Raw genomic sequence first — 13,538 nt, forward strand, 5'->3', positions numbered from 1 at the left:
GCCGGCGAAAGCCTCCCTACATCATGTTTCATGTTTCATCATGTACAATTTGTTGAATTAGAATGTAGATGTCACCATGATGTCATGTATTGTCTGCACCTATTCTCGTTAGTCCCTGATTCGTTTACCTGTGCCTGTTTAGCTCCCTCCTCAATCTGTGTATTTATACTCCCCGTTCTGTTCATCCTTTGTCAGTTATTGAATGTGGTCACGCTGTATGTGTGTATTACTCATCAGTAAACTTTAATGTTATTTGGATCTTGCATCATTCGTCTTCCTTCCACGGCAAGTTCATGACAGAATAACTGACCCTCTAAACAAGTATTTAATTACAAGAAGATGGACTCACCCGCACTGCACCTCCTTCACCCGGAGAACCGACGGTGGCTGGGGTATCTAGCCATGATGCTCCAGAATGGTGAACTCTCTCTCACCACTTGAGAGCCCGAGGCATCCTCGGAGAAGATCGAAGAGCCGGAGCTTGGGCAGGTGGATCAATCCATCGCAGAGCCTGGAGGGGACATAGACCTAATAGACCTGTGGTCGGCGGATCCTATTCCCACCCAAGTCCCCACCCTCGTATCATCAGTCTCTTCACCGGTTCCATCTGGAGACCTTCTTCTGCCCTCTTCCTCCTCCAACATCCTGAGCCCATCTCCATCGCTGGTTTCGTCCAGTCCCTTGGATCCATCGGCACCACTAGTGTCATCAAGCTCCTCGGCTCTGCCACCGCCACTAGCTCCGTGCAGCTCACCTGCCTTGCCTCGGGCCTCTCCAACACCAGTGCGGCGTAAAGGAGAGTCCACAGCTATGCATCGGGCCTCCGGCCCCACATCTTCACCTCAGCCCGTCACCTGCACCTTGCCTCACCACTCCCTCGTCATCGCCGCTGCCCGGAGACTCCACTGGGTTCCATCGGGACTCCAGGTCGGCCTTCAACGGTCGACGCCCAGCTGCTGACACGGACTTCACCCCACGTCATTATCGGACTCCTCCCTTCCACTGGCTTCCCCGTCGCCCTCTCTCACCACATCGTCGCCCCGGTCAGCCGGATCCCTGTCAACGCCTCAGTCCCATGAGTCAGCGGCTGGGCTCCAGGCTTCCAGCGCTTCAGAGTCGCCCCGGTCCGTCAGCCTCTCTACTACGTCGGTTCCTACCTTCACCGCGGTTCCACCCTGGATTCTGCCTAACCCGTCACTCAGGTCTCGACCCTGGCTCCTCCCACCTTCAGCTTCACCATGGTCCACCATTCCACCGACTCCTCAATATCATCACCAGCTCCACGCCCTCCACATAAGCCTCCGCCTCATCTCCACACCCTCCTCTCTGTCGTAATCGTGGCGTGAGGACGCGCCTACCCGAGGCACCATGATGTCATGTATTGTCTGCACCTGTTCTCATTAGTCCCTGATTTACCTTCCTCCACCTGTGCCTGTTTAGCTCCCTCCTCACTCAGTGTATTTATACTCCCCGTTCTGTTCGTCCTTTGTCAAACATTAATGTTATTTGGCTCCTGCATCATTCGTCTTCCTTCCACGGCAAGTTCATGACAGTAGAATGTACATTTAATGTAATTTCATCATCTTTCATAGATGCATGAAATAAAAGGGCTTGGCTTTAAAGTGTACTGACAAGCATAACTAAAAACTGACAAGCATGACTAAAAATATATTTGATGCAATTCCTTCTAATAATGGAATGTTTTGTGTTTAAATATATTTGTAACTACAGTTGTAACAATGATCAATCAAGTGCTTTACATGTTCTTTGTCTGTCAAAATAAGTATAGGCCTCTTTACAGCACAAACAAGGTCAGATCCACCCCCCTAACCCAAAATTTGCCTATTAGGCTCAGTATACATAAAGTAGTAGTATAGTAGTATGCTATACTAAACATAACAAAAGCCTGTGGCCATGCACACTAGCATCCATGGTCCTTGACTGTAGCAGTTCTTGTGCTATATCAAACCCCAATATACAAAACTTCCATACAAAATCAGTAAATTTAGATCAATAGCTGTACAGAAATTATCAAAAGGTTTGATCATTTGTTTGGAATTTTTAAATGACTGTAAGAGTGAACGTGCTTAGTAACAATACTTTCTGATTTATTGATAGAAAAAAAAAAAAAAGCAAGTGTAATCTCTGATCAAAGATTATCAGGGCAGAAAGGCTATTTTCATCCACAACGTGTCCCAGATGGGAACAATGTCGAGCATGATGTTTTGTGTGGATTAGATGAGCAGTTGATGCTCTGCAGTCACCATAAATAAGAGCTCTCAAAGGAAATGAGCACAAGATTAACATATATTCATCACTGGGGAGGATTTTTTTTATTTATTATTTTTTTTTTTTTATAACATACCTAAAATAAATATAGAGGCGTGGTTTATATGACTGGTGAATTAATGGAGAAACATTCTATAACTGCATAACAGATGTGATGGGGAGGGGGAGAGAGATTAGTGGTGCTTTAATGATTTGAAAGCACTTGAGCTTAAAGCTGATGGGGAGGGGGTTAAACCACCAGCACACTTATCACAATATACACAATTCAGCATGTCTGCCTGAGGGCTGATGGGCAAATAAGCCTGGGCATCTTATTAATGTTAACTTAGGTATTTCCTACCCAACATATCCAGAGGAATTCATTTATCAGGTAGGATTTTTTTTTTCTTAAACAGAGCCATTATTTCATTTTCATATCACACTTTAGCAGACCAGACAGGACACACATCAGCAATGGACACATTTTCAGGACAAATCATTTCAGGGTTTGTTTTGTGTGTGTGTGAAATATGTAACGCGAGGCGATATTAATTCATAAATTTGTGCTTTACCATCATTACCTGTTGCTGGAGATCAGCGCGAAATCCCCGAATAACGCTCGCGTTCCTGCGAATGGTGCAGCGCGTTTAGAGAGCGCATGCAGGGCGCGTCCACACTTAACACAGCTTTTAGAAATAATAATCAACTTTTAATACCAATATTTATTTAATGCATTTAAGAGAAATGTAGAAGCTCAAAAAGTAGATTGTATTTGATGTATAAATAGTCAAATGGAGCTAAAGAAAAAAAGGTAGGTTATATTTATTTTGATTGCAAATCAAGGCGTAACATAATTTATGTTTAAAGAACTATAGCAAAAATATTCTGCCCCACGCTAAATGATAGTGTAGATGAAGGGGTTACAGAGAAGTTACATTTATGTTATCCAAAGCAATGATGGTAAGCAAATTAATCGTGACAAATTAATCAACACATAGGCTACTTCAAATCAATTATTAAATGATTATGGAAATCAATTAATTGCTCTATATATAGGGTCATGTACTTTTCATAGTCCTACAAACAATATTTTCGTTGAAATTTTAGCCACAGTTGGAACATAACCCCCAAGGACATTACCCCATAAAATATTGATTTAATCACCTTCAATAAAACTGAAAAACATAAGCATTCAGGGAATTTCATTAGTTCCATAAATCTGCATAAATCTGAAAACAAAATTAGACTTGCACAAATTACTCATGGACTAGAAACCTTTTGCAGTGCATATTGATTAACAGGTATTAAAGATGATGGATGTGTTTCTTGTCATGAATCAGTCAATCAATGAAGAGAGAAAGATAAAAAAAATTGAAGAGATTCCTTGTTTATCTGAGTTATCTGAGCTTTGGTTCTGTCCCCAATAATCTTGTTACGCATGGGAGAGAGAAAGAGAGAGAGAGAGAGAGAGAGACATAGACCAGTAAGAGATGGGGGTGGAAGGATGGTATGGCAAAGGAGGGTAAATACATCATGGATTAGAATCAGCCATGTTTGTTATCATGGCTTTAGGGAACATACACATACATGTACAACAAATATTATTTCAGGAGATATTAGATGTGAACCAAATGCTCAACTTTTGAATGTGTGAACAGACTTTATAATCAGTGTACAGTATAGAATTAGTCATAACTGTACGACTAATTGTTTGAGCTGGTTTTAGCACTGACTCCTGTGCTGTCATGTTTCCAAGGAAACTCGGTTTATCTTTCCCAATAAAAAAAAAAAAAAAAAAAAAAAACTGTAATCACAATAATATTCTGAGCCAAGAATAAAGATTGCTGTTTAGATAATTTAGTGCACTAGTTGTTGCTTATATGGTTTTTCACTTTTCTTAATAAAAGAAAAGATTAGAAAAACCCTTCAAGTCAAGAATGACTTTGAAGAGTTTTTTCTTTTATTTACCTTTATGATAAAGATGTTTCTAATTCAGGCATTTTGTATTTCTTTACGGGTTTTGTGAGATTTACTGAACCGTTTCTTCCATACATCCTCTGTCTTTTTGTGTTACGTTATTTTCAGGCTGTGCATTTGATTCTTGACACACAGCTGGGATGAGGTTTGTGAATATGGGTGTCCGTGTTCGGAGGACTGCTGAACCAGCAGAACCAGAACCAGAACCTGAACCTGAACCACAGCCCAAACCAGAACATGAGCCACATCCTGCTCCCCCAACTCATCATGACTATGAGAACATGAAGAGCAAGTTCATGAATGAGCTGGAACATCTTCCCTGTAAGTACCTACATTATTTACTCAAGTTAACATAAAAGAGTATGTGTTTACTTTCTTGTGTTCAATTCATTGAATAGCATTTCTTCTTATCTATCTATCTATCTATCTATCTATCTATCTATCTATCTATCTATCTATCTATCTATCTATCTATCTATCTATCTATCTATCTGTCTATCTATCTGTCTGTCTATCTATCTACACTGTAAATAAAAATCATGATTTGTTATCACAACTTTTCTTTCTTTTGTCAAATCAACTTAGATAATTTATGTGGTTCAGATAGCATAATATTTTGAGTTTCTGTTGATTAAACCAATCTCCTTCATTGTATTAACTTTTTTTATTTATTTCAATGAACATGAAATTTTAAGGCAACCAGGTTACTTAGGTAGCCAGGTTACAGGTTATTTCTTCTTATCTATCTATCTATCTATCTATCTATCTATCTATCTATCTATCTATCTATCTATCTATCTATCTATCTATCTATCTATCAGTTAATAAATGTGTGGGGGGAAACACAAAACCAGGACAATGAGGAGAGTAGATGTAGATCAGACAGTTCATTTATTACATTTATAAATAATTCTGTTCAGTTCCTCAACTCACTGCGCTTAATGTCATTAAAATACGGAATTCACTGATCTTGTTGTGATTGTGTAACCTGACAGGACACAATATCATTCTTCATTTTCAGTCATTACCTGCATTTGATTAGAAGTGAAATTACATAAATGGAGCACTTTGATTTATGTTCTTGTTCAGCTTTATAGACGATGACAATTTCAAATTAAAAGCACATTGAGTTGATGTCATGAGACACTAAGCGAGTATTGTCCTGTGTGCTGTCCTGTACCTGTTTCCATGGAGACTGACCAGCTCTCTGCTCCCCTTAGTGCCGATGTGGGCTGTGGGAGCCATCGTGGTGGTGGTTCTCACCCTTGTGGCTTGTTTTACATATTGCATGTTCAAGAAATGCTTCGGCAAGAAGAAGAAATCCAAGAAAGCTCGAGAGAAGAAGAGAGCAGCACGGAAAAAAGTAGAAGGGACTGAAAAAGAGGGTGAAGGAGAAAAGGTGCAAGAACAAATACAGGTTTCACTTTATTTTAGGGTGATGTTGTTACAGTGTAATTACACAAGTAAGTACTGAGTAATAATAATTAATTACATGTATTTACTATAGGGTTAGGGTTTTTGGTCACACTTTATTTTAAGGTGCCGTTGTTACAGTGTAATTATATATTTAAGTACTAAATAATATTAGGGAACTACATGTACTTACTATAGGGTTAGGGTAGGATTTGGTTGAAGGTTCATTGCATGTAATTATGCATCATTTATTGTTATTACTATGGCAAGTACATGTAACATATGTAACAAGGACACTGTAAAATAAAGTGTTACCGGATTTTTTAGGGTTAGTTACTTCTAATTATGCACAACTGTTATTTCTATAGTAAGTACACATAACGTGTAACCATGTCACCCTAAAATAAAGTGTTACCCAAATACATAAACACACCTCGATTTCAAAGTTTTTTTATATTTTTCATTATGGTTCATTATAGAATATATGTGTGTGTATATATATATATATATATATATATATATATATATACATGTGTGTGTGAAAAAAATACAGTTGCTAGATTTCATATAAAATACATATTGATTAATATCATTTACATATTGCATAGGCACACTTTATTAAACTGACTATCAATCTTGCAGGAGGAAGGCGAAAAAAAGGAGGGAGACGAGCAAAAAGATGAGCATGAAAATCTGGGAAAACTGGAATTCTCTTTGGATTACAACTTCACTGATGCTCAGGTGCATTCCTGATGTATGAAAATACTTATTAAAAAGTTGTGATGATGTCACTGCAACAAGAAAATGGAATCAACATTAATTTTGTGTCAACAGCTGATAGTCGGAGTTCTTCAGGCTCAAGATCTTCCTGCTATGGATATTGGCGGCACATCTGACCCATATGTAAAAGTTTACCTGCTTCCAGACAAGAAGAAGAAGTTTGAAACCAAAGTCCAGCGCAAAAACCTCTGCCCTGTCTTCAACGAGACCTTTATCTTCAAGGTTTTTCTTAAATGTTGTTTGTTTACATACTGTAGTACGTAGCCGGATTCTGTACATGATGATTTATGTGTTAGCGTGAACATGTGGTTTTATTGTCTGTAGTTTTGTCTTTTTGAGTGTTCTAGCGTCTGTTTAGTTCCACCTGTAGTTTGTTTGTCCATTTCTCTCTCTCTCTCAGGTTTTGTGTCAGGGTTTTGTCTCCTTGTGTGGCATCTTAAGTTCCCAGAAATCCCTGCTTCCCTACACTGGTTTTGTCATTCATTTTTTGATTGACAGCTATCCAGGTATCTCTGAGGTTAAACACATTTTTGAAGGAATAGTTCACGTAAAAATGAACACGTAAAAATGTAATAAAAAGGAATGTTTATTATAATAATTATAATTTATTCACCCTCATGTTGTTATAAACCATATGACTATAAAAAAAAAATAAAAAAAAGAGAACATTTTTGAAGAATGTTCACACTGTCCTTTTCCATACAGCGACAGTTCATGTAGTGACCATCTGTCACATGGTCACCATAGACTGCCATTAATGGAAAAGGGCTGCATAAACAATCTACATTCTGTTCTCTTTTTTTTTTTTTTCAACATAAAGGTGACTAAATACTGGCAAAATGTACATTTTTTGGACGAATTATTCCTTTAATTATCAGCTGAATTGCTGAATCTCTTTTTGGGATTTTCAGCATTTTAGTAAAGACATCTCAATGTTTTATGACATATTAACACTGGGAAATTGCTTTACACAAAATGCTGATATCTAATTTGAGCTAATATGTTTGTGACTCACTTATAGATTCCCTATGCTGAGTTGGGCGGGAAAACTTTGGTGCTTCAGGTGTTTGACTTTGATCGGTTTGGTAAACATGATGTGATTGGCCAGATAAAGATTCCTATGAACTGTGTGGATCTCGCACAGCCACTGCATGAATGGAGAGATCTCGAAAATGGAGAAAAGGAGGAGGTATATAGTATGTCCTGTCAATATTTGTATCTATTCTGTATCTATTATTATATCTAATCTTTATAAACTGTATATATTCTAAAGTTGTACCTATTCACTTTCTTTTTTTCTCTTTAACAGGAGAAACTTGGAGACGTTTGTATTTCTCTGCGTTATGTGCCCACTGCTGGTAAACTCACCGTCAACATAATGGAGGCCAAAAATCTCAAGAAGATGGATGTCGGTGGTTTATCAGGTACAATTAATAATTCATTTCAAATATTTAAATAGATTTAAATTAAATCACATCTATAAAATAGCAGAAATTAAAGGTAGCCTACACTATGTAACTTTTGGCGGAAGAACATTGTTGGTTGTGCTTCGGCTCTGTGTGACTGTGTGGATGAATATGATAATCCTACTGCTCATAAAGCATTAACTACTAGTCTTAAGAGATATAACCAGTTTAGTAAGCTAACTAGCTTGACATTACTGTAGCTATACCCATACAGTACTTGAAGATAAATTCCAGCACAGCGCTACAACAACCATAATGAATCGACCCTTCACAATAGATAATGCTGCTTTACGATGAACTCTGTTAGAGAGCTACATTTGGCAATTTATCTGTTCAACATAATACCATACTCACCTGTTGAGTAATAAAAACACCATCTCCGCGTCACTTTTACAACATTTCAAGGTCTCGCCATCTCTGAAAAGCCAAGCCAATGTTGATTCTTGTTTTATTACGAACTCGCGTACGTGTTTTCTTTTTGCCAGCAGACTCTCCTCTGTTCGGCTTCTTGCAACCTTTCTTGCTCATTGTGACAACTAATCTATGCCAATCCCACACCATACACACGTCAAAGTAGCCGGAGCAAAGTTTTCTCTTTTTACGGATATGACAAGACCAACGCTATCTCACGAACAATTCGTACACCAATTCGTATGATTTGTCTAAACCCCAGTGATGGGTAGGTTTAGGGGCGGGTTCAGGGGTAGGTCATTCGTATGAATTCATACGAATTGGGTACCTTGTAAAATATGTACTATTTAGCAAAAATCATACGAATTCGTACGAGTGAGTTTGTATGAATTAACCACCTCATAAAATACGTACAAATTGCTGTGAGATTGGGTTGGACGAGACATGCACAGTCGAGTCACGTATGTCCACAATTTCTTGAGAAAACTATCCCGCTAGGGATAAACACTTATAATAGGCTTACCATAGTGAATCAGGGTAAGAAAAAAAAAAAACTTTTGGAAGGATTGATGATATATATATATATGATATATTGATGATATGATAACGTCCACAGATCGAAGAAGACGAAGGTCAGGCGAAGATACAAAATAGCAAAGGTTTATTAATAATAAAGAAAAACACGAAACAGTGAGCGTATGCTCAAACAATAACCAGCAATGAAAAGGAGTGAGAGGGGAACTTAAATACACAGATAATGACAAAGACAACAGGTGACGGTGATGATGGTGATGAGGAGCAGGTGCAGGTGATGACAGGATTCTGGGAAGTGTAGTGAAGACACAGACGATGAAGAAGGTGGTGAATGTGACATTACTCCCCCCTCCCGCTAGGCGCGAACCGCGCCATAGAAGGCAGAACACGGGAGGAGGGGTGGGCATCCTGGAGTCTGTGACCGGAGGGTGGACAGGGAGATGACAGACAGGAGACTCCAGGATGGTATCGCCGGCCACGACGAAGCAGGCTGAGGAGGTGGCAACGGCGGAGAAGACCCTTCGGGTGGCCATGGCGGAGAAGACCCTTCGGGCGGCCACGGCAGTGAGGACTTTTCTGGTGGCCGTGGGCCCTTGGGTAGCCACGGCGAGGACATATGGCCCCCCCAAAAAAAATGTCTTGGGGAGAGTGACGGCGTCAAGACAAGCCTCTGGGACAGGCTCTGGGACAGGAACTGGGACCGGGACATGAACAGTCTCTGGCTGGGCAGACGGGACGCGGGGAGAGGGCTCTGTGCTGGACGGGACCAGCGGTGAAGGCTCTGTGCTGGACGGGACCAGCGGTGAAGGCTCTGGGCTGGATGGGACCAGCGGCGAAGAGGGCTCTGAGCTGGACGGGACCAGCGGCGAAGGGAGATCCGAGCCGGGCGGAACCAGCGATACTAGTCTCTGTACTAGTCTCAGCGATACTAGTCTCGCATATATATGATATATTGATGATATGATAACGTCCACAGATCGAAGAAGACGAAGGTCAGGCGAAGATACAAAATAGCAAAGGTTTATTAATAATAAAGAAAAACACGAAACAGTGAGCGTGTGCTCAAACAATAACCAGCAATGAAAAGGAGTGAGAGGGGAACTTAAATACACAGATAATGACAAAGACAACAGGTGACGGTGATGATGATGAGGGTGATGAGGAGCAGGTGCAGGTGATGACAGGATTCTGGGAAGTGTAGTGAAGACACAGACGATGAAGAAGGTGGTGAATGTGACATTACTCCCCCCTCCCGCTAGGCGCGAACCGCGCCGTAGAAGGCAGAACACGGGAGGGGGGGTGGGCATCCTGGAGTCTGTGACCGGAGGGTGGACAGGGAGATGACAGACAGGAGACTCCAGGATGGTATCGCCGGCTACGGCGAAGCAGGCTGAGGAGGTGGCCACGGCGGAGAAGACCCTTCGGGCGGCCACGGCGGAGAAGACCCTTCGGGCGGCCACGGCAGTGAGGACTTTTCTGGTGGCCGTGGGCCCTTGGGTGGCCACGGCGAGGACATATGGCCCCCCCAAAAAAATGTCTTGGGGAGAGTGACGGCGTCAAGACAAGCCTCTGGGACAGGCTCTGGAACAGGCTCTGGGACAGGAACTGGGACCGGGACATGAACAGTCTCTGGCTGGGCAGACGGGACGCGGGGAGAGGGCTCTGTACTGGACGGGACCAGCGGTGAAGGCTCTGGGCTGGACGGGACCAGCGGCGAAGAGGGCTCTGAGCTGGACGGGACCAGCGGCGAAGAGGGCTCTGAGCTGGACGGGACCAGCGGCGAAGAGGGCTCTGAGCTGGACGAAGAGGGCTCTGAGCTGGACGGGACCAGCGGCGAAGAGGGCTCTGAGCTGGACGGGACCAGCGGCGAAGAGGGCTCTGAGCTGGACGGGACCAGCGGCGAAGGGAGATCCGAGCCGGACGGGACCAGCGAGAAGAACCTCTCTGCAGGCGTGACGTTCTCAGTCTCTAGCTCGGCGGGCATGACGCTGTCTGCATTGGCCTCTGCAGATCTTGCGTTGAATGCTGGCTCAGCATGACTGGCGTGACGTGCAGGGTCGCTAGTGCTGGTGACTGACTCTGGATCATGGATCAGCTGTGCAGGCGACTGACTCTGGATCAGCTGTGCCGATGAGAGGAGGGAGATCGGAGAAGTCATCATCCCTGGTGATAAGCTCGGTTGGACTGGCGTGAAGTTCAGGCTCGGCTGGACTGGCGTGAAGTGCTGGGTTGGGTGGCGTTCCGGACCGGACCGGGGCGTAACGCTCTCCAGACACCGGATTACAGTCTCTTTCCAACTTAGTCCGGTGGTGTCTGGGAGGTTGAGAGGACGATGGAAAGTGATCCCGATCCGGAACAAGGTGCTGAGGGTCTCATCCTCCAGGGAACTGCTGAGGGCGAGATGAAAAAACTTTCTGGAGAAGTCCAGGATATCGTGGTTCCCTTGAGCCAGGTTGATAAACTGGATGCGTTCCTCCATTTTTGTGGCTGGTTATTCTGTAACGTCCACGGATCGAAGAAGACAAAGGTCAGGCGAAGATACAAAATAGCAAAGGTTTATTAATAATAAAGAAAAACACGAAACAGTGAGCATGTGCTCAAACAATAACCAGCAATGAAAAGGAGTGAGAGGGGAACTTAAATACACAGATAATGACAAAGACAACAGGTGATGGTGATGATGAGGAGCAGGTGCAGGTGATGACAGAGGATTCTGGGAAGTGTAGTGAAGACACAGACGATGAAGAAGGTGGTGAATGTGACAGTAATTATTTATTAAATTAAATAATATATTCGTATTTCGTATATTTGTATACTTTACTATTTTCCTAAAATGTGGAAAATACTGCTAATTTCAGAATGATTCTGTCTGTCCAAAACAATTCGAATAATAAATTTCATGTATTCACAGTTATATTTCCTCAATATTTTCTTAATATATTTTTTTACGCTTGCATTTGAACCACTTTGATAACGATTCTACTTCCTGTGTCAGATCCGTATGTGAAGATTGTGCTACAGCATAACGGAAAGCGTCTGAAAAAGAAGAAAACTACTGTTAAAAAGAACACACTGAACCCATACTTCAATGAGAGCTTCAGCTTTGAGGTCCCATTTGAACAGATTCAGGTGATGTTTGATTATTCTTGCGTCTGGTACAGTATATCCTATAGTGTGTCCATTACTGTACATGTACACATTTTGAATGGGACATTTATAGATGACCATGTGAAATGGAATAAATTCATATTCTAAAGTCCAAATCTATTCAAATGCAGAAAGTCCAACTCGTCATCACTGTATTTGACTACGACAAGCTTGGCAGCAACGACCCTATCGGCAAAACCTTAATTGGTTATGGCGCCACAGGTGTCGGCCTACGCCATTGGTCAGACATGCTGGCCAATCCCAGGCGTCCAGTGGCCCAGTGGCACGTTCTTCAAACAGAAGAAGAGGTTGATGCTACTCTGAAGGCGCCACATCGCTAACCATCGTCATGGTAACAAGTGGATATACCCAGAGTACACTCACATCCAGGGTAACAGTGAATCATCCATCTACTGAGCAACTTAGTGAATGGCACTGATAAGCACTGCATGCATCAGCTTTACTAGCATGACCAGTGATCTTTACTCTATGTTTCATGCAAGCATTGCAGAGTTATAGCTTCACACTTAATGTTTTCTCTCCCAAGGTAATTTTGTGTTATGTGAAGATCGTCATGATTTGTTATGAGTTGTGTTTCTAAATGCATGTTTTTATGTTTGGAGTAGATGTGTTTTCTTTATGGTAACTGTCACTCTGCATGGTTTCGTAAGTTATTTTGTTGTATTAAAGACGTGATGATGAATTGTTGCTAATTTTGGTGAGAGCTAAACCAGTACAGAGAGTATGTCTATGATTTTCAGCAAATATAAAATGAGATCAGAATTAAAATATTCTCTTCTGCATTTAATTAATAGCTATGCAAATGACAACAGTTTGAATAGTTATATTTATATAAATAGATTGATATTTTGTATTCCCAATGCTAAAGTCACCTTGTGTTTGAAAATGCAAATCAAATTAAACCGATGTATCACTTGTTTCTTGTGTGCGCTCTATTTAACTACACTTTTTAATGTTGAGGACACTTTTTATAAAATCCGCTTTATGTTTTCAATGTATAACAGTAAGTTTTTGCATAATTCAGAATGAATTAATTGGCTTTTCTATAGTCATATTACAGTTATGGCCAGAATTAATGGCACCCCTGGTAAATATGATCAAATATGGCTGTAAAAAATAAATCTGCATTGTTTATCCTTTTGATCTTTCATAAAAAAAAAATGCAAAAATGCAAAAATCTAACCTTGAAGTAAAATAATTGAAAGTGAGGGGAAATCACATTATGAAATAAATGTTTTTCTCCAAAACACGTTGGCCACATTTATTGGCACCCCTAGAATGTTTTACGAGTAAAATATCTAATATTTGCCTTTTTTTTTTGCACACCAGGGTGACTAGGAACATATGACTTCTTGTTTCACAGGAGTCTAAATATGAGGATACACAAAGGCCAAATTCCCTTAATCATCCATTACAATGAGTAAAACCAAAGAATATAGTTATGATATGCATCAAAAAATTGTTGAGCATCACAAAATAGAAATGGCTGTAAGAAAATTGCTAAAGAATTGAAAATCCCCA

The 13,538-nt window shown here is 41.2% G+C and overlaps 1 protein-coding gene across 2 annotated transcripts; it reads left to right on the forward strand.

The window, feature by feature from the left end:
• Positions 1 to 2,545: 2,545 nt before the first annotated feature.
• Positions 2,546 to 12,935, forward strand: syt5b (synaptotagmin Vb). Of its 2 annotated transcripts, none has more exons than XM_084398856.1 (9): positions 2,546 to 2,659; positions 4,354 to 4,566; positions 5,466 to 5,644; positions 6,301 to 6,399; positions 6,493 to 6,660; positions 7,460 to 7,627; positions 7,748 to 7,862; positions 11,845 to 11,978; positions 12,128 to 12,935. In XM_084398856.1, the coding sequence occupies exons 2-9, from the start codon at positions 4,386 to 4,388 to the stop codon at positions 12,335 to 12,337; spliced, it is 1,254 nt and encodes a 417-aa protein (XP_084254982.1). In that variant the 5' UTR covers positions 2,546 to 2,659; positions 4,354 to 4,385; the 3' UTR covers positions 12,338 to 12,935. The 2 variants fall into 2 exon arrangements, with proteins under 2 accessions (XP_084254982.1, XP_084254983.1); XM_084398857.1 differs by having other exon boundaries at positions 12,219 to 12,405.
• Positions 12,936 to 13,538: the final 603 nt, after the last annotated feature.

Source organism: Rutilus rutilus, assembly GCF_951802725.1.
Source record: "Rutilus rutilus genome assembly, chromosome: 24".
Classification (NCBI taxonomy): Eukaryota; Metazoa; Chordata; class Actinopteri; order Cypriniformes; family Leuciscidae; genus Rutilus; species Rutilus rutilus.